Below are 21,160 nucleotides of genomic sequence, written 5' to 3' on the forward strand. Positions count from 1 at the left end.
AACTGCTGAAAAATATATCTACTTCTGATTTTCACAAAATTAGGAATTGATCTACAGCAATGATGAATCCGGCAAGTATGTCCACTATTCTTATTGCCTCGACTGACTGCCATAGCATTCTTTACGTTTCTATTCTTGCGTCTAAACTCAAGTTCCATACGCAACTTCACTCAATATTTTCTCTGACACCAAGAGTTTTCTTTTAATGTCGTGGTGAATCACATAAATTGATTTGAAAAATTATATGGAGGCCTCTTTGCATGAAGTTGGCACCTCTGGATACCACTTCAAACCTTCAATGATTTTAGTCATCACCTCTAGATATCGTGACTTCAAATACATTAATTCTTCATCTGTAGATCTGTTACCTTTTTGGTATATTTACCAAGTCCCTTCCTCCGTTTTGTACGGTGGAATACTAAAATGCTGAAACTGCTCCACCAATGATACTGAGCTGTCTTTACATCGCACTTTTCCATCCACATGTTGCCGCACAAACGTGTGACTTCGTGACTGTGAAAACTGGTTAGCTGTGAGTGGATAAAATAGATATCACACGCGCGACAGACACAGTAATTAAGCGGGGATGTTTTATGAGAACTATCCGAAGAATGTGTCAGTTCATATTTGCAAAATCAATATCAGTACACTTTAGTGTTGCACATGAAATACGATCCACACAAGCAAAGTGGAAACACTATTTCAATAAAAGTGAATCCATCGGCTGTTCTCTTACTGTTATGACAAAGGTCATACACAGACTATACCAAATACAAGGATGATTTGGAAAGTTTTCATACTAACACCTGGTGTCTGCAAGGGAGACGGCATGTCCCGCCCCACTGGAACCAGCATCTTACATTTCGTGGTCCTTAAAAAGAAATCCATGAAATATCTCTCGCCCATAAAAAACTATAAACTGACAGTGCATGTCTTGATGAAATATTTGATTATAAACTCTCAAATCATAGCTATGTCATAATAATATCTTATATTTCAAAAGGAGAGTTATTGCCCTTTGTAACAAACAATATCGCCTAATATCGTCTGTGGGTAAGAGGTTATTCTAGTGTTAGTTAAGCACCATGACACCCAATTTACAGTGAGTTAGTGAGTATGGTTTTACGCCGCTTTTAGCAATATTCCAGCAATTTCACGGTTGGGGACACCAGAAATGGACTTCACACATTGTACCCATGTCGGAAATCGAACCCTGGTCTTCGGCGTGACGAGTGAACGCTTTAACCACCCCCCACAGTTGTCCGGAGCTTCATGGGGTCTGATTTGGGCTCAATATCAGAACTTAACAGAACCTTCTGTTCATAGAGATCTAATGTGTTATGTCATGGCGACAAAGTCAACACTATTTGTACCTTAATGTAAAAGAAATATGGCGACAATAGTTAGACAGTTTCCTAAAGGTAGATATGTGTTTACTTGGAAATAGCTTCATCATTTAAAAGACCGATTGGCGGTTTATATAACAATAGTGGTAGGAACCTTTTTCAGAGTTAAACAAATAGTCGTACCCGTCTGTAATGTCATTTGGTGAACACAGTACATTTTCTTTCTATAATGTGAATATGTTTCCATTCACCTGTTTTAATAGGAAGATAGTGACAAGAAATAAAAAAAGTTAAACTAATTTTACCTTTACCAGACAAATGTTGTAAATACAATTCAATATCGGTATTGTCTTTAACTGCCTTGTAAAATCTGCATTTGGTGGATGTGTCTAGGTCTGAAAACGATTGTTTAAAAAGTAGACCTTTTAGATAACTCGTGATTTTGTGCCGAAGCCAATCGATATATTTCAAATAACTAATTTCACTGGCCACAGAAATCCTTGAGTTGTAGCAGCACCCTAGGTGTTCTTATAACCCTGTGGCGTGCGTTGCCCTAGGAAACCGCGGCCGTCGATCTGTTAGCTGCGGTACAATCGTCCGTGCCACTAGTGTAGTCTAAATCAGTCTTTTGTTTCATATCCAAGGTGTGGTACGTTACTTTGTCGTGACTACACATAACGCTGCACTTCAACCACATCAACTCCTAGACTCAACACATACCAAAGTGACTGGGTATAGTTTCACGCCGCTTGACATTTTATTCAAACAATATCACGGCAGGTGAAACCAGAAATTGCCTTCACACGTTGTAGTTTTACATGAAGGTTATTTCGTTACATATGCTGCACCACCACGACACCACCACCAATATGTTTTAGGAATACGCTATCGATTTGTTCTCTACAGTCACACTCCAATATCTTTGGAGACTCTTCGTGATACATTTTACCTGCGCTGTACTGAAATCACAGCACACCAAGACAATGGAAGTTTTTCTGTGTGATTTACATGGACATATTTTTTACATAATTATTAGGAAATCCTACAACAGAATAAGAATAAAAAACGTTGTTGTCTGTACGTGGAACGGTCCCACCATTGTAAACAACGGATAAATACGTGAAAGTAAATATTTTTGGCGGTTCATGTTATTAACTCTAAAATTCGTTATTAAACCATTCATGAAATATGTTTGTGTAACTTTACTTAGTAGATGCCTAAAAAATGGAGATTCTTCATGATGCATTTCTCCCTTGCGCTGTTCTGAAATCACATCAGACCATGCTAAAGGATGTTTTTTCAGTGTTATTTACATGTACATATTTATTGACACAATTATGAAGAAATCCTACTACAGCATGAAACACCGACGAATGAAAAGGTGTCCCGCCATTGTAAACAACGGATAAATACGTGGGAGTGAATACTTTTTGCGTTTCATGATATTAACTCTAAAATTCTTTATTTATCCTTTCATGAAATATGTTAATCTAACTTTGTAGATATTTCAAAGTCAAATGGATGATAGAATTTGTAGTTTGTTAAATAGACTGTGTAACATGTGACATGACACTGTGGCAGATGTACAAGCATGACCGCAAGGACTGGACATAGTTTAGGAGTGAGTAAGTACGGTTTTAGGTCGCTTTTAACTATATTCAAGCCATATCACGACGGAGGACATCAAGAGTTGTCTTCAGACATTGTACCCATGTTGGGATACAAATCCAGGCGTTCGGAGTGACGAGCAAACACTTCACCCCATCAGGGCCCCACTGGCTCTGGAGAACAACATGAGGTGGGGTGATAAATAAAAGTATTGGGGATAATAGTATGTTTAGAAAATTGTGATTATTGAAATAGTACGAAATCATCAGAATGACGCATACGAGGACTCTAAGGGTGTTTCGTTAACGATTCATGTCTTATATGTAGTGATGCCCCTTATTTGTGTGGTCTTAATAATGGAAAACACGTCTCGATCAAACTCGGAAATAATAGGTGAGGTAAGGTATTGTGAAACGCAACGTTTAAGATGGTTACACTGCGTGTGCGTGCGTTCGTGGGTGCGTGCGTGCGTGTTTGCGTGCGTAATACGTGCGTGTGTGGATTCTTTTATGTATTTTGCCATGAAGCGACCAGGGGATCCAACGACCGATCATCCGCTCTCAGGGCAGACGATCAATCCACGGAAGTAAGCTCGAAAGATAGTGAAACAGTATACATCACTCATCTGTGAACAGCCCATATAGTCTTATTACCTTGAAAACTACATCCGATAGGCTGTCTGTGTGTATATTTGAGCAACACATGGGCAGTTGGAGCCTTGTAGGACCTGACGTACGTCTTATCTACTTGCCAAGTACGGCGTTATACCTATCAAAAACCCAGATTCCTGCCAGCTTCCGACACTATATTGGATTCAAGAAGGGAGACAGGCCTGTTTGAAAGCATTCGAAGCTGAAAACAAATCTGGATATTCGTGAGGCCTGTTACCTTTTGCTGTTGCCATGAATTGGACCTATTGAATTGTCTATGTGATATTTAACTGTGTGTTTAAACATAACATGTTAATCAATAATTGATCGTATGTGTTCATTTACTGATTCCTCAAGTTATGAACAATGTTATGTACGAACCGATTTCTTGGTTAACTTTTGCCTTTAAATTTAGAAATGTATAAGTCTCAAAGAGTGGTTGATCATGGGAGATAATCCAAACTACTACTACTACTACTACTACTACTACTACTACTACTACTACTACTACTACTACTATTAGAAATTCACCCATAGAGAACCGGGTTAGAAAACAGTCTAGCGTGGAGAAGTTGACCTCTCCTTTCTTAACGCTTCGAAGTGCAGCCAGATGTACACACAGCGACAAAATGAAACAAGGCAAAAATTCGGACATATTTCGGTCAAATCCAACTGTTTTAATTTGTGGAAAAGGTTCCAAGCCGAAGAGGTCTACAGACACATACATAGCAGGTGTTACTGCTTGACTAGCCTAGTGCCCATGCAAAATTGTTTCGCAATTTATATCTCTAAAGTTGCCAAACTTGTGAAAATGCCTTAGTTACGGCACAGTTAGACACCGATTTTTATTCCATCTTTGGCTATGAGCTTGATCCCCCAAATAAACAATAATTGCCATGTCAGTAATGATTTATTACAAAACTGGACATTCACAAACATAGTTAAGTTCCAAGTGGCAAGAATAATCAGCCCATTGAAAATTAAAATGTTTCCAGAGGACAAGACAGTGTTCTGCTAAATGTTGATTTGGTTCTCCCGGTGCCCAGTTGGTGTAGGTCATCTGCTGTTCTTCACCATTCCACGACCACCTCCCCGTCTGGCGGACGTCACTGGCACCCAGGAAATATCCAGTGGCTACGGATATTAAGGGTATACACATACATAGACAAAGCCTTTGTCCAGGTTAAGACAAAGACGTATAAGCTTTGACATGAAGATGGAAATACTTGTTTCCTTGACATACATGCATATTTTGTATCATTATAACTAATTGACGTCAATTATGATTTTCTTGTGTGGACATAGAAGTAGAACATAGATTTCACACCATTCAACAAAAGGCACTTCATGTAAAAAGGGTTTACCTCTGCATTTCATTCAGAAATCAACTCCTGACACTACTACTACTACTACTACTACTACTACTACTACTACTACTACTACTACTACTACTACTACTACTACTTCACTACTACTACTACTACTACTACTACTACTAGGTCTTCAGCAACCCATGATTGTCGTGGGAGGCGACTAACGGGATCGGGTGGTCAGGCTTGTTGACGTGGTTGCATGTCGTCGTATCCCAGTTGTGTGGATCGATGCTCACAATGGTAATCACTGGATTGTCTGATCCAGACTCGATTATTTACAAACCACCGTCATATAGTTGAAATGTTGCTGAGTGCGGCGTTAAACAACAAACAAACAAAACCATGTTCAACATAAAACATCTAATTAATATTTAGCCTATAATACCTTATTAATATTCAGCATATAACACCTTGTTGATATTCAGTACATAAAACTAACTTAATATTCAGCATATAAATCCAAGTGAATATTCAGTCTATACCACTCACTTACTTAATATTTAGCATAAAACACTTTGTTGATATTCAGCATATTCTGGTTTATCATTGGAAATAACCCTTGAACTCACCTTTTCCCCGAACCAGCGCAAAATGCCTGAGGAAGTCATCCTCATCTTTACTTGTCACCTTGGCAAGGTCACTCCTCAAATATCGGCACATGGTCTGAAAGGAACAGTCACAACTAGGTAAAGTTTAAAACTCACAATCATCTGTAGCTTTCTTTACTGGTAACAGTTGCTGTTCGCGTTCAGCTAATATCACTGTGGTTTAAGTGAACAAGATGGAATTACCAGTTGGAAATGAATAAACATCTGCACAAAATAGAACCGACCAATTTAAACACCTACCTTTTTTACCTTTTCTGTTCCTGTTCCACCACATTCTATCAAAGCAGGTAACTATAATATTGGTGTGGATAAGTACATACCGTATCCACTCCGGTGTTACTCATGTCAACAGTTTGGGCGTGGTGCCCAATCATGTACCAACAGAAAGAAATGTCATCGATGTGGAGAACCTCCTCATGACACACTAGACTGCTCAAACAATCCCAAATGTACAAACTGCTCTGGGGAAGACGTTGCACCTTCCAAATCTTTCCTGACAAATGCCAGCAAAAAAGTTGACTATTCCAGAAATTCAGATCGTGTATCGAAGGGTCACCATGACCCTATTCAAATTTATAATAGGCATCAAACCTTGGAGGACATGTTTGCTCTCCTCATCCTAATGTGCGCAACAGAAGTAAGACGTAGATCGCCTGTTCATCCACCTGTAACTTGAACATTATGGATCCACTGATTCATTTGATTTGCAGAGGTCTAAGGACCAAGTTTGATGAATTACATTTAGCAATCCAATATGTTACGATGTCCGCAATCTGTCTCCAGAAGACACATCTAAAACAGAATGACAACTGATTGCGTTGGTATAGTTCCTACCATTCATTTTCTCCTCCAGGTGTTAAAGCTACTGCAGGATCTTCTGTTTTGGCGAGGCAGCGTGTGATCCACAACCCTGTTTCCCTTCATACCAATTTTCAAGCTGTTGCAGTACGACTGACTTTGCACATAACATTTACTCTGTGCTCGCTATATCTTTCTCCTCCTTCAGTGCTTCGGAGATCAGATCTTAAATCTCTGTATGACAGCTTCCTACGCCCTGCGTTATCATGGGTGATTTGAACGGCCAAAACCCATTATGGGGAAGTGTTGATGTTAATACTAAAGGAAATGTCCTTGAAGATTTCATTTCCGATAACAACTTGTGCATTTACAATGATGGTTCAAGTATATATTTACATCGTGCTACTGGATCCTATTCAGAACATGATAAAGTAAAATCTATGCCCACAGTATTAATAAAATGGGACAAGAAACAATATGCAATATCGTCAAAAACGGGTATACCAGCTATTGACTTATTGGCATAACATTTGTGTTTTATTGTATCCTGAAAAAAAAATGCTAATGATACATTGGTATTAAAGCTTTTGGGCGATGCGGTCATTATCATTCTTCACACAGAGTGCAATGAAATATAACCATCTGTTATTGTGGATAATAGATAACCCTTGTATCTGTTCTTATGTGCACATATGTGTGATGATCTATCACCAATGATCGAATATCTACTGCGATGGCTCTGTACCAGGAGTGAGTTTCTGCTTGTCCTTGTTTTATTTGTACATAATTCATATGTCCGCCGTGGTCTGTTAAAAGTATGTGGGGACATTGGGGTTAATGGGTAATAACATAGGCAATTGGTGTATTCCTTATTCTGTCTGCAATTGTCTGTGACAATTCAGGTGTGTTTTTACACCTTCCCATTGTGCTGTTAGTTTATATTTACGACACTTCTAAATTCATTACATGTGTTAGAAAAGTTGTCACAATAATGAAAGGGAGACTATGAATAGTCTACACGCGTATTTTCCATTGGGTTCAAACTGTGTTGGGTTCAAACGCCTCCGTGGTCTAGTGGTAGAGCGTCTGCCCGGAGAGCGGAAGGTCCGGGGTTCGATCCCCTGCCGCGTCATACCAAAGGACGTTAAAAGATGGTACTTGTTGTTATCCTGTCTGAAGCTGGGCATTAAGGGGATAAAACAAGGACTGGTCGGCTCGGAGTCACTATACTGTGTCTGAGTGGGGTATCCATGTTTAACTGCGGCATGGTATCTCAGTGAGCTAGCACTATAAATCGTCATCAGTCCAGACTAGTACAAGCTGCCACACAAACAAACACACATACATGCACATCGCTATATAAGTGCAATAATCTTGGACGCGACGTTAAACCCCATTTAACTCACAACAAACAGTGTTTATGAAGTCAGTACGGGATGTAATGAAGGGTTGTACAGGGACACTGTATGTCTCCAGATGGACATTAAAACAAGTCATGTAAAGTAACAAAACATGTCATGGCTATACTATTGCTATTTTAGTTTGACTAAACCTCTTGTTCAATAACTTGATATAGGAAAACAAAATCAGATTTACCCGAGCTGCCGAGAAGGATCCTGTGGTTGTGGAGAACCAGTAGCATGATCTCTTATGTCTGACAAACCCAAGGGGGCATCGGGCTCCTGCAGGAAAGAACAACAATGCAATAAATACACTTGAATTGTTGAATTAAAAGTGCTAAAGACCAAAGATTACAACCCAAGACTACAACAACGTCACCTTGTACTTGCATTAGCATGCAGAAACCGACAACCATCAGAGTGAGGACTTGGTGTGGAGCCATTGCAGTCGATATCAGAATAATGCTGGATAGAACGTTAATCAAACATTTATACTAGATGCTAGGTGTGAAGGTATTGATTTCAAAAGTGGGAACGGACACATATGGTTGATGAAACGTGGCATATTGATCCGGAATATGGAACATCTAAACTGACGATCAAAATATAGTATACCGAAACACAATTTACGTTCATAGAAGGTTAAATACATTTCACATATTGTTCGACCTAACGTAACAATTTAAACATCGTCGCTGCTGCACGTGTAAAATGACTTTATGAAGCAAAATTTCATTACACGTGAAGCATGATACCCGTGCACTTAAAGATATAAGTGTCATGACAAAATAAAGTGTGGAATCGAAAGTAGTAGACCTGAGAACGTGACAAGGCAAACTGCTGAACAACGGAAGAGGGGAACTTGTATGGTGCTGTTGGGGGTAAGTTACGCCCACGTCGCAGTAGTTGTGAACTGTACGAAAACAACGATGACCAGGTTGACGTGGCGTCACAACAGCCAATAAAGGACGCGATGTCGGCACCTTGTACCTATGTAACATATTCCTCGCTGTGACTCCATCTTGAGCGACAACGCTTGTACGCGCCATCAGTCGTCACACAGTACGTCACTGACTACAGCAGCGTGATATCAGGGCCATTGTGAAAGATGACGTTGGCGAGGCAACACCGTCTCCAGCGTTCACGTTGGGTACGTCAGGTTCACCGTCAGAACTGGCAATGCGGGCCCTTTTACGATGAGAGCAGGTTCCATTTTTTTAGATCCGACGTCAGAACTCGGGTCTACCGACGTGGTCGGTCAGAGAATCCGACGCTGTCCCAATCCACCAGGAACGGAGATCAGATTGGACTGGCCGTGAGAGATGAATGGAGGGTAATTTCACATTATTCCAACCCACAATCATAGGCTTCTGGCGTGCCCAGGGGACGTAACTCTGCACAGCCAATCGCGGCGCCTTAGACGACTGGGCCACCCGTGCCCCCGTATCTGGTTAGAGTTTATTAGGGGAGTATATTTACGTACCTTGCACACATTTTCATCATGTTAAGACCATCTTTCATGTGAGGATCGCATCATCAGTTGCAGTTTTCTTTCTGGTTGTGTGTCGGGTGTCTAACAGATCATCGTGTATATAATGATAACATACTGGGTAAACGAGGTTGTAAGAAATAAAAGGCAACTCGTCTTCTACGTAAACGTATTAATATCCATTTAAGAGTACAGCCTATTGATCATCCATGACTTTGACACAGCAAATTAAAGGCAATAATATTCAGATAATTCATAACACTGGAGAAAATACATCGTTGTTTGATATAGTATCTCAACGAGCACGCCGCATCTGTCGGATCATCACTTAAAACTAACCTTCATTGATCTGGACATTGTTGACAGAAAATAACTTTTATGTTTTGAAAACAGACCAACCTCTTCAACTCTTGTCGTTCATTTTCATCTTTCAAATTGACCACATATGTTAAGAAATTAATTTGTAAACGTCACGTCCGGAAAGAGTGTTGGGGTTTAACACATTGGCTTTTACGTTTCTTAATCATCAGCTTCCACGCTTCTACATCATCAGCTTCCACACCTCTTCATCATCAGCTTCCACACTTCTCTATTAGCTTCAACACTTCTTCATCATCAGCTTCAACACTTCTCTATCAGCTTCCACACTTCTTCATCATCAGCTTCCACACTTCTTCATCATCAGCTTCCACACTTCTTCAACATCGACTTCCACACTCCTTCAACATCGGCTTCCACACTTCTTCATCATCGGCTTCCACGCTTCTCCATCAGCTTCCACGCTTCTTCATCATCGGCTTCCACACACCTTCAGCATCGGCTTCCACACTTCTCCATCAGCTTCCACGCTTCTTCATCATCAGCTTCCACACCCCTTCAGCATCGGCTTCCACACTTCTCCATCAGCTTCCACGCTTCTTCATCATCTGCTTCCACACTTCTTCATCATCTGCTTCCACACTTCTCCATCAGCTTTCACGTTTCTTCATCATCAGCTTCCACACTCCTTCATCATCGGCTTCCACGTTTCTTCACCATCAGCTTCCACGCTTCTTCATCATCTGCTTCCACACTTCTCCATCAGCTTCCACACTTCTTCATCTGCTTCCACACTTTTCCATCAGCTTCCACACTTCTTCATCAGCTTCCACGTTTCTTCATTTGCTTCCGCACCTCTTCATCATAGGTTTCCCTACCTCTTCATCATCAGCTTCCACACTTCTTCATCAACTTCCACAGTCCTCCATCATCAGCTTCCACGTTTCTTCATCATCAGCTTCCACACTCCTTCATCATCGGCTTCTACGTTTCTTCACCATCAGCTTCCACGCTTCTTCATCATCTGCTTCCACACTTCTCCATCAGCTTCCACACTTCTCCATCAGCTTCCACACTTCTTCATCAGCTTCCACGTTTCTTCATTTGCTTCCGCACCTCTTCATCATTGGTTTCCATGCTTCTTCACCATTAGCTTCCACACTTCTTCATTAGCTTCCACACTTCTTCATTAGCTTCCACACTTCTTCATTAGCTTCCACACTTCTTCATCATCGGCTTCCACACTTCTTCATCATCAGCTTCCACACTTCTTCTTAAGCTTCCACACTTCTTCATCATCGGCATCCACGCTTCTTCCTCATGTGTAACCGCTAAAAATCAAATCCTCAGTTAGTTAGTTCCCTTAGTAAGAATTTATAAAGATCTAACATAATATTTCTAAATCCTGAGATTGTGAAGTAGACCTGTGCATTTATTTTGTTTCTACTGTAAGGTAATTATTTGTCTGTATTATAATTTGTATTGTTGATAATTTGTATCATGTCCGTGTGACAGTGACAAATATTTTACTAAAATCAAGTCATTTGATAACTTTGCATTTTAAAACAGCAAATACGTCTTTAGCAGCAGAATATATAGTCTGAATTATACGATAGGCCATTTCATGTGATTCGAGTTCACCAAATGTCTATTCCGTTTAGGATTGAATCTAATTCCCTAAAATGTTAGATAAACATGTCATGTATGTGTCTAAACACATTTAAATATTGATGAAATCTTTTCTTCAACGGATAACTGAGCCTGGTAATGCTCCGGCGTTGACGTCTATATTTACAGAGTAATTACGGTAATCATTGACTAGACTGATATACATGCACTTACCTCAGTACAAAATCGACTATACCCTTTCTATAGTCACAAGTCGATTGTACGATTCCGATGATATCATGAGCATGTGTTTATGAATCACTATCACATATGATACCAGTAATGATACCAGGTGTTCGCGAAAAGGTGAGCGTATCCTGCCCAAACGTTTTGAGGTGAGGTGAAATGAGGTTTAACGTCGCGTCCAAGATTATTGCACTTATATAGCGACGTGCATGCACGTGTGTGTGTGTGTGTGTGTGTGTGTGTGTGCTTCTACTAGTCCAGACTGATGCTGATATATAGTGCTAGCACACTGAGATACCATGCCGCAGTTTAACATGAATACCCCAGTCAGACACAGTATACTGACTCCGAGTCGACCAGTCCTTGTTTTAGCCCCTTAATGCCGAGCGCCAGACAGCGTAATAACAAGTACCATCTTTTAACGTCTCTTGGTATGATCGAAACCCGGACCTTCCGCTCTCCGGGCGGATGCTCTACCACTAGACTACGGAGGCGGTCCCCACCGTTTTAAAAGCTCAACTGAGCCCTTGAATGTTGTTACCTTGATCAAACCTCTTTTGAGCAAGGGTTGCATGGCGCTCTTTAAAATCTTGGTCGATTGTGCCTAAATGCTCGATGTACCTCAAAAGTTGTGAAATGTAGACACCAAGGGCTGGAGCTGCAGGAGGTTTGCTCGACATGAAGGAAAAGTTTGAAACTTCGAAAGTTGAAGTCATCCTCTTGTCTTGTGGAGAGTTTGTGTCACTCTGAATCTTAATGCAAAATCACAATACTAAACATGAAACGGGTGGTCTCTTGTAGTTATAGCTCAAGTTGATAAATCAGTGGAAGTGAGTTGGCTATTTAACCGTTTTTGTACGATATCAGATCATCGATATATCTGAAGCTGAAGTTAAACTTCTTGTCCAAATTACCTTGTTTTGATTTTGTCAATCCGAGACAGATTATCAGTGAGAAGTATTTCATGGATTTATTTTTAAGGACCACAACATGTATGTCCTGTTTCTCTATAAGATGCTGGTTCGGAGACATTCTTTATCGCTTTATAAACACCAGGTGCACACACCTTTAGCTACAGGTTATAAGTGTGAACTATTTCGTGAATATCTTTGAGGGACCACAAACTGTATGTCCTGGTCCTCTATAAGATGCTGGTTTCAGTAGAGCGGGACATACTGTTTCCCTTTGTGAACACCGGGTGTTAGTATGGAGACTTTCCAATTCATCCCTATATTTTGTATAGTCCGCGTATTATTTTGACCTTTTCGAGAAATAGAATTAATAATGCATAGATAGAGAACAACAGAAGGATACCACGAACAGCAGGTGAATTATCTTGTACTGTATCTCGCATTTGATATGCAACATTATGGTGTACGCTATCGATTGCATGCAGGAACTGACACATTCTGCGGAAAGATCAGATGTCTGACATACGTGTGATTTCTATTATCTAAACCCTCAGCTGACAAGCTTTAAATGCAATATGAGAAGTTGACACTCACGAAGTCACAGCTTTGTCGGGCAGCTGGGTCCGTTCTGTCAAACATGGGGATGGACAAGTGCCATGCACACACAGCGAGGTATCATCAGCGGAGCGGTTTTAGCATTTTAGTTTTGTTTGTTTGTTTGTTAGTGTGTTGTTTTACGCCGCACTTTGTTTTACGCCGCAATATTCCAGCTACATGACAACGGTCTGTAAATAATCGAGTCTGGACCAGACACTCCAGTGATTGACATGAGCATCGATTGCAATTGGGATTCGATGACATGCATCAACCAAGTCAGCGAGCCTGACCACCCGATCTCGTTAGTCGCCTTTTACGACAAGCATTGTCGCTTTTTACGGCAAGCATGGGTTGCTGAAGACCTATTAGCATTTTAGTATTCACTCTTTCACTCAGATCACTCAATCGAACAGATGGTGTAGTTTTTGGCGAAGAAATTAAACCTGCCTCTATTGTGTTGCAAAACGAATACCTTAATTTCTTAAACGTATTTTCTTTACTTATAAGCAGCGGAATCTCTGAACTTGTACACTGTGGACGTAATTCAAAGTAACATGTCGTTTTTATTAGTTTCAACAAAATCAGTACATGCACTGTCGTGTCACTTGATTTTCTGGTTCATTGATCACTTGATTGTCTGGTTTGTTTACAGGCCGCCGTCGCCAGGCAGGGTTAGGTCTACTATCGCCTACAGGAGTACAGCTGTGCGGCGTCAGGCAATATATACTTACTTTTTTTAATGTCAGTTGTGTGAATGGCAGGTTTAAGTATTAACTGTCCCGGTGAAATCAACTGTTTAAATCAGATGTTTGCGGCCAGGAAATCATTTCCTTACAAATATCAGAACTATTTGATAAAACGTCTGGTCGCCACCACAATGTAAATGGAGAAGTTGCGCCTCGGAGATCAGAAGTGGTATCAATCAAAGTTAATTTCGACACAAACTCGTAGACTTCAGCTATTAAATCGGAGATGTCTACTCAGACATAAGGGATGGTCTACACAGACAACAGGGATGGTCTACACAGACAACAGGGGTGGTCTACACAGACAACAGGGGTGGTCTACACAGACATCAGGGATGGTCTACACAGACTACAGGGATGGTCTACACAGACAACAGGGATGGTCTACACAGACATCAGGGATGGTCTACACAGACATCAGGGATGGTCTACACAGACAACAGGGATGGTCTACACAGACATCAGGGATGGTCTACACAAACTTCAGGGATTGTCAACAAAATCTACAAGGATGGTCTACGCAGACAACAGGGAAGGTCTACACAGACATCAGGGATGGTCTACACAGACAACAGGGATGGTCTACACAGACATCAGGGAAGGTCTACACAGACAACAGGGGTGGTCTACACAGACAACAGGGGTGGTCTACACAGACATCAGGGAAGGTCTACACAGACATCAGGGATGGTCTACACAGACATCAGGGGTGGTCTACACAGACAACAGGGATGGTCTACACAGACAACAGGGGTGGTCTACACAGACATCAGGGAAGGTCTACACAGACATCAGGGATGGTCTACACAGACAACAGGGGTGGTCTACACAGACATCAGGGATGGTCTACACAGACATCAGGGATGGTCTACACAGACATCAGGGAAGGTCTACACAGACATCAGGGATGGTCTACACAGACAACAGGGGTGGTCTACACAGACAACAGGGATGGTCTACACAGACAACAGGGGTGGTCTACACAGACATCAGGGAAGGTCTACACAGACATCAGGGATGGTCTACACAGACAACAGGGATGGTCTACACAGACAACAGGGATGGTCTTCACAGACATCAGGGATGGTCTACACAGACATCAGGGATGGTCTACAAAGACTACAGGGATGGTCTACACAGACATCAGGGATGGTCTACACAGACATCAGGGATGGTCTACAAAGACTACAGGGATGGTCTACACAGACAACAGGGATGGTATACAAAGACATCAGGGGTGGTCTACACAGACATCAGGGATGGTCTACACAGACAACAGGGGTGGTCTACACAGACATCAGGGATGGTCTACACAGACAACAGGGATGGTCTACACAGACAACAGGGGTGGTCTACACAGACAACAGGGATGGTCTTCACAGACATCAGGGATGGTCTACACAGACATCAGGGATGGTCTACACAGACATCAGGGATGGTCTACAAAGACTACAGGGATGGTCTACACAGACAACAGGGAAGGTCTACACAGACATCAGGGGTGGTCTACACAGACAACAGGGATGGTCTTCACAGACATCAGGGATGGTCTACACAGACATCAGGGATGGTCTACACAGACATCAGGGATGGTCTACACAGACATCAGGGATGGTCTACACAGACATCAGGGATGGTCTACAAAGACTACAGGGATGGTCTACACAGACAACAGGGATGGTCTACACAGACATCAGGGATGGTCTACACAGACATCAGGGATGGTCTACAAAGACTACAGGGATGGTCTACACAGACAACAGGGATGGTCTACACAGACAACAGGGATGGTCTACACAGACATCAGGGATGGTCTACACAGACATCAGGGATGGTCTACACAGACATCAGGGATGGTCTACAAAGACTACAGGGATGGTCTACATAGACAACAGGGATGGTATACAAAGACTACAGGGATGGTCTACACAGACATCAGGGATGGTCTACACAGACAACAGGGATGGTCTACACAGACAACAGGGATGGTCTACACAGACATCAGGGATGATCTACAAAGACTACAGGGATGGTCTACACAGACAACAGGGAAGGTCTACACAGACAACAGGGATGGTCTACACAGACAACAGGGATGGTCTACACAGACAACAGGGAAGGTCTACACAGACATCAGGGGTGGTCTACACAGACATCAGGGATGGTCTACACAGACAACAGGGGTGGTCTACACAGACATCAGGGATGGTCTACACAGACAACAGGGATGGTCTACACAGACAACAGGGGTGGTCTACACAGACAACAGGGATGGTCTTCACAGACATCAGGGATGGTCTACACAGACATCAGGGATGGTCTACACAGACATCAGGGATGGTCTACAAAGACTACAGGGATGGTCTACACAGACAACAGGGAAGGTCTACACAGACATCAGGGGTGGTCTACACAGACAACAGGGATGGTCTTCACAGACATCAGGGATGGTCTACACAGACATCAGGGATGGTCTACACAGACATCAGGGATGGTCTACACAGACATCAGGGATGGTCTACACAGACATCAGGGATGGTCTACAAAGACTACAGGGATGGTCTACACAGACAACAGGGATGGTCTACACAGACATCAGGGATGGTCTACACAGACATCAGGGATGGTCTACAAAGACTACAGGGATGGTCTACACAGACAACAGGGAAGGTCTACACAGACATCAGGGGTGGTCTACACAGACAACAGGGATGGTCTTCACAGACATCAGGGATGGTCTACACAGACATCAGGGATGGTCTACACAGACATCAGGGATGGTCTACACAGACATCAGGGATGGTCTACACAGACAACAGGGATGGTCTACACAGACATCAGGGATGGTCTACACAGACATCAGGGATGGTCTACACAGACAACAGGGGTGGTCTACACAGACATCAGGGATGGTCTACACAGACAACAGGGATGGTCTACACAGACAACAGGGGTGGTCTACACAGACATCAGGGATGGTCTTCACAGACATCAGGGATGGTCTACACAGACATCAGGGATGGTCTACACAGACATCAGGGATGGTCTACACAGACAACAGGGGTGGTCTACACAGACATCAGGGATGGTCTTCACAGACATCAGGGATGGTCTACACAGACAACAGGGGTGGTCTACACAGACATCAGGGATGGTCTACATAGACATCAGGGATGGTCTACACAGACATCAGGGATGGTCTACATAGACAACAGGGATGGTATACAAAGACTACAGGGATGGTCTACACAGACATCAGGGATGGTCTACACAGACAACAGGGATGGTCTACACAGACAACAGGGATGGTCTACACAGACATCAGGGATGGTCTACACAGACAACAGGGATGGTCTACAAAGACTACATGGATGGTCTACACAGACTACAGGGATGGTCTACATAGACAACAGGGATGGTCTACACAGACATCAGGGATGGTCTACACAGACATCAGGGATGGTCTACATAGACATCAGGGATGGTCTACACAGACATCAGGGATGGTCTACACAGACAACAGGGATGGTCTACACAGACAACAGGGATGGTCTACACAGACAACAGGGATGGTCTACAAAGACTACATGGATGGTCTACACAGACTACAGGGATGGTCTACATAGACAACAGGGATGGTCTACACAGACATCAGGGATGGTCTACACAGACATCAGGGATGGTCTACATAGACATCAGGGATGGTCTACACAGACATCAGGGATGGTCTACACAGACAACAGGGATGGTCTACATAGACATCAGGGATGGTCTACACAGACAACAGGGGTGGTCTACACAGACATCAGGGATGGTCTACACAGACAACAGGGATGGTCTACACAGACTACAGGGATGGTATACATAGACAACAGGGATGGTATACAAAGACTACAGGGATGGTCTACACAGACATCAGGGATGGTCTACACAGACAACAGGGGTGGTCTACACAGACATCAGGGAAGGTCTACACAGACAACAGGGATGGTCTACACAGACAACAGGGGTGGTCTACACAGACAACAGGGATGGTCTACACAGACATCAGGGATGATCTACACAGACAACAGGGATGGTCTACACAGACAACAGGGATGGTCTACATAGACATCAGGGATGGTATACATAGACATCAGGGATGGTATACACAGACAACAGGGATGGTCTACACAGACATCAGGGATGGTCTACACAGACATCAGGGATGGTCTACACAGACAACAGGGATGGTCTACACAGACAACAGGGATGGTCTACACAGACAACAGGGATGGTCTACACAGACTACAGGGATGGTCTACACTGGCCGGTCGATCACCGCCTCATCACTCATCAATCAACGATAGGTCGCCACAAGGTTGCAAAGAGTCAACACCTTTGTGTAGACGAAACCGATCGCCGCACAGTGGAAACCAATCTGCGATTAAAATAACACCACTTGGGGACCTCTATGAGACCAATGAAACCTCCGAGCGACCAAATCGGTCGCATCAAGTCCTTTGTGCACGTCCAAAAGACTGGTTGCGACCGAATGGGTTTTTACGACCACTCTGAAACCTTGTGGCGACCTCAGTGAAACCTTTCAGAGACCCCTGAAACCTCATTGCGATTATCAAATATTTTGGTCACCAGGAGGTTGCATCGCGGTCGCATTGTCTGTGTGACTGAGGCTTAACCATATCAAAACGGTATCTCCAGTACTTACCAAGTAAATGTGTTTTCCGGTTATTCCGTTACACAAAGCGACCCTTTCCATATCCTATAGAAATCTCTGTACAAAGCAGAGTCGAGTGTACGATTCCGACAATATCATGACCGTGTGTTTATGAATCACTATCAAAGTCACATATCATATGTCATATACTGCGCCACCACGACATGTATAATATGTTGTAGGAATACGCTATCGATTTGTTCGCTACTGTCACACTCCAATGTTATTGAAAACTCTTAATGATGCATTGCTCTCTTGCGCTGTACTCAAATCACAGCAAACCATGCCATGTGACTTTTCAACTTGATTAAGACTTTGCTTTGCATAAGTTATCCTACTTCAACCGCAAACACCGACGAGTATAAGAATACAGCGAACTACCGTTATAACGAACACGCTTATAACGAACTGGCGGATATAACGAACTGGGTTTTAGGTCCCTGCCATTTGCTGTATATATGCTGTATATATGCTTATAACGAATTTCGGTTATAACGAACTAGAATTTGTGGTCCCTTTGAGTTCGCTATAACCGTAGTTTACTGTACTGTCCAGAGTTTAGCAAATAACTGATTTATGAGAAGCCTTTTTAGTTACATTTAATGCACCACCACGACATATATAAAATGTTGTGGGAATACGCTATGGATTTGTTCATTACTGCCACGCTTCATGTCATGCCACTCTTTATGACGTATATGATGCATATGACGCATATGATGCGCTGTACTCATATTCCAGGAGGCCATGGTAATGGAAGTCTTCCGGTGTGATTTACATATTGCTTTACATAATTAGAAAGATATCCTACTACAACAGCAAACACGGACAAATATAAGAATGCATAAGTGCATCTGTTGGTGAAACCGTCCCGCCATTTTAAACAATGGATAACTACGTGAGATTAAATAGTTTGTGACGTTTAATGATAATAACTCTTATATTCTTTATTAATCCTTTCACGAAATATGTTTATCTAACTTTGTAGATATTTCAAAATGAAATGGAGGATAAACATCTGTAGTTTGTTGAATGGGCCAAGTAACATGTCACTTCACACTGTGTGCTAGCTTTACTCGGTTGACCGCAAGGGCTGGAATAGTGTAGGAGTGAGTAAACACGGTAGTAAGCCGCCTCTATTCAAGTCAAGTGTATGAATTAGTTGACAGAGTCCACTGTCTGGCAGGGTTTGTTAACCAATAATGTTGGAAGCCCTCATAACATTTTACTTTTTGACGTTTCGTGATATTAACTCTAAAATTCTTGATTAATCCTTTCATGAAATATGTTTATCTAACTATGTAGATATTTAAAAAATTAAATGGATGATAAACATTTGTAGTTTGTTAAATAGACTGTGTAACATGTGACATGACACTGTGGCATATGTACTAGTTCGACAGCAAGGACTGGACATAGTTTAGGAGTGAGTTAGTACGGTTTTAGGTCGCCTTTCACTTTATTCAAGCCATATCACGATGGAGGACATCTAAAGTTGACTTCACACACTGTACCCATGTTGGGATACAAACCCAGGCGTTCGGCGTGACGAGCAAACACTTCACCCCACCAGGGCCCCACTGGCTCCGGGGAACGACATGAGGTGGGATGATAAACAACAGGCGCGATCCGACAACTACAAGAAAGAGTGTTGGGGATAATAGCATGTTTAGGAAAATATAATTATTGAAAAAATACGAATTGATCTGAATGACGATAACAAACGAGGATTTTAGTAGTGTTTCGTTAACTATTCATGGAGTGATGCCCCTTTAGTTGTGTACGTGAAGGTGGACTTATTGGAAGGAAATACGTCTAGATCAGAGAAATAATAGGTGAGGTAAAAAGGAGTTTAACGTCACGGTCAAGATTTTTGCACTTTTATACCAATCTGCGTGTGCTGGTATGCATGCATGCGTACGTGCGTACGTGTTTGGCTGCTTGTACAAGTCCGGACTAATGCCGATTTGATAGCCCACTACCACACGGCTGTTTAACATGAATACCCAACATAGACACAGTATACTGACTCCGAGCCGAACAGTCCTTCTTTTATCCCCTTAATGGCTTAGCGCCAGGCTGGGTAACATCAAGTAGCATCTCTTACGCCGACCTTCCGCTCTCCAGGCAGACGCTCGATCCCGGAAGCGGTCACTCTCATCCCTGAACTACCCATATAGTCTGAATGTGTTTCATTACCCAACCCTTGAAAATTTGAGGAAATTGCAATTGGTGGACACTGTTGTGTATGGGGTAATGAACGTGTGAGGTCGAAAAAGCACGGGTCGACGACGGAAGGAAGTTCGTGACATTAGATCCCATTCACTGCCGTAAATCCTTGAATAGACACCCGGGTGTCTGTCTATTTCAGCACGTGTGGTTTGCATTTGGTTTCAAAACGGCTTTTGTTTAATATGCCTTTACTGAGTGCCTAAAGGAATATTTATACTTAGAGATCAATTCAAGACATATTATTGTTGCCATTAAAGCTTCGAACAGTTTCGTGATCATCAAATATGAAACAATTTTCAAAGAATTCAGAATAATTTGTATGTGTCTGAAATAGGATTGGGGCATTCAGGTAGCCTAGTGGTTAAATGCCGGAGACCCGGGTTCGATTCCCGACATGGGTACAATGTGTGAAGCCCATTTCTGGTGTCCCCCGCTGTGATATTGCTGGGATATTGCTAAAAGCGGCGTAAAACCATACTCACTCATTCACTGAGGTACGGTTATTTTAATAGT

At 42.3% G+C, this 21,160-nt stretch overlaps 1 protein-coding gene across 1 annotated transcript; it reads right to left on the bottom strand.

The window, feature by feature from the left end:
• Nucleotides 1–4,459: 4,459 nt before the first annotated feature.
• LOC139459133 (perlucin-like) lies at nucleotides 4,460–8,232 on the bottom strand. Its single transcript, XM_071240585.1, has 4 exons — nucleotides 8,163–8,232; nucleotides 7,980–8,065; nucleotides 5,547–5,640; nucleotides 4,460–4,738 (listed from the first exon to the last, which is right to left on the bottom strand). Exons 1-4 carry the CDS (start codon nucleotides 8,224–8,226, stop codon nucleotides 4,518–4,520), a joined length of 465 nt encoding a protein of 154 aa, XP_071096686.1. The 5' UTR covers nucleotides 8,227–8,232; the 3' UTR covers nucleotides 4,460–4,517.
• Nucleotides 8,233–21,160: the final 12,928 nt, after the last annotated feature.

This window comes from Haliotis cracherodii, unplaced genomic scaffold (assembly GCF_022045235.1).
Source record: "Haliotis cracherodii isolate W230 unplaced genomic scaffold, xgHalCrac1.p SCAF_13, whole genome shotgun sequence".
NCBI lineage: Eukaryota > Metazoa > Mollusca > Gastropoda > Lepetellida > Haliotidae > Haliotis > Haliotis cracherodii.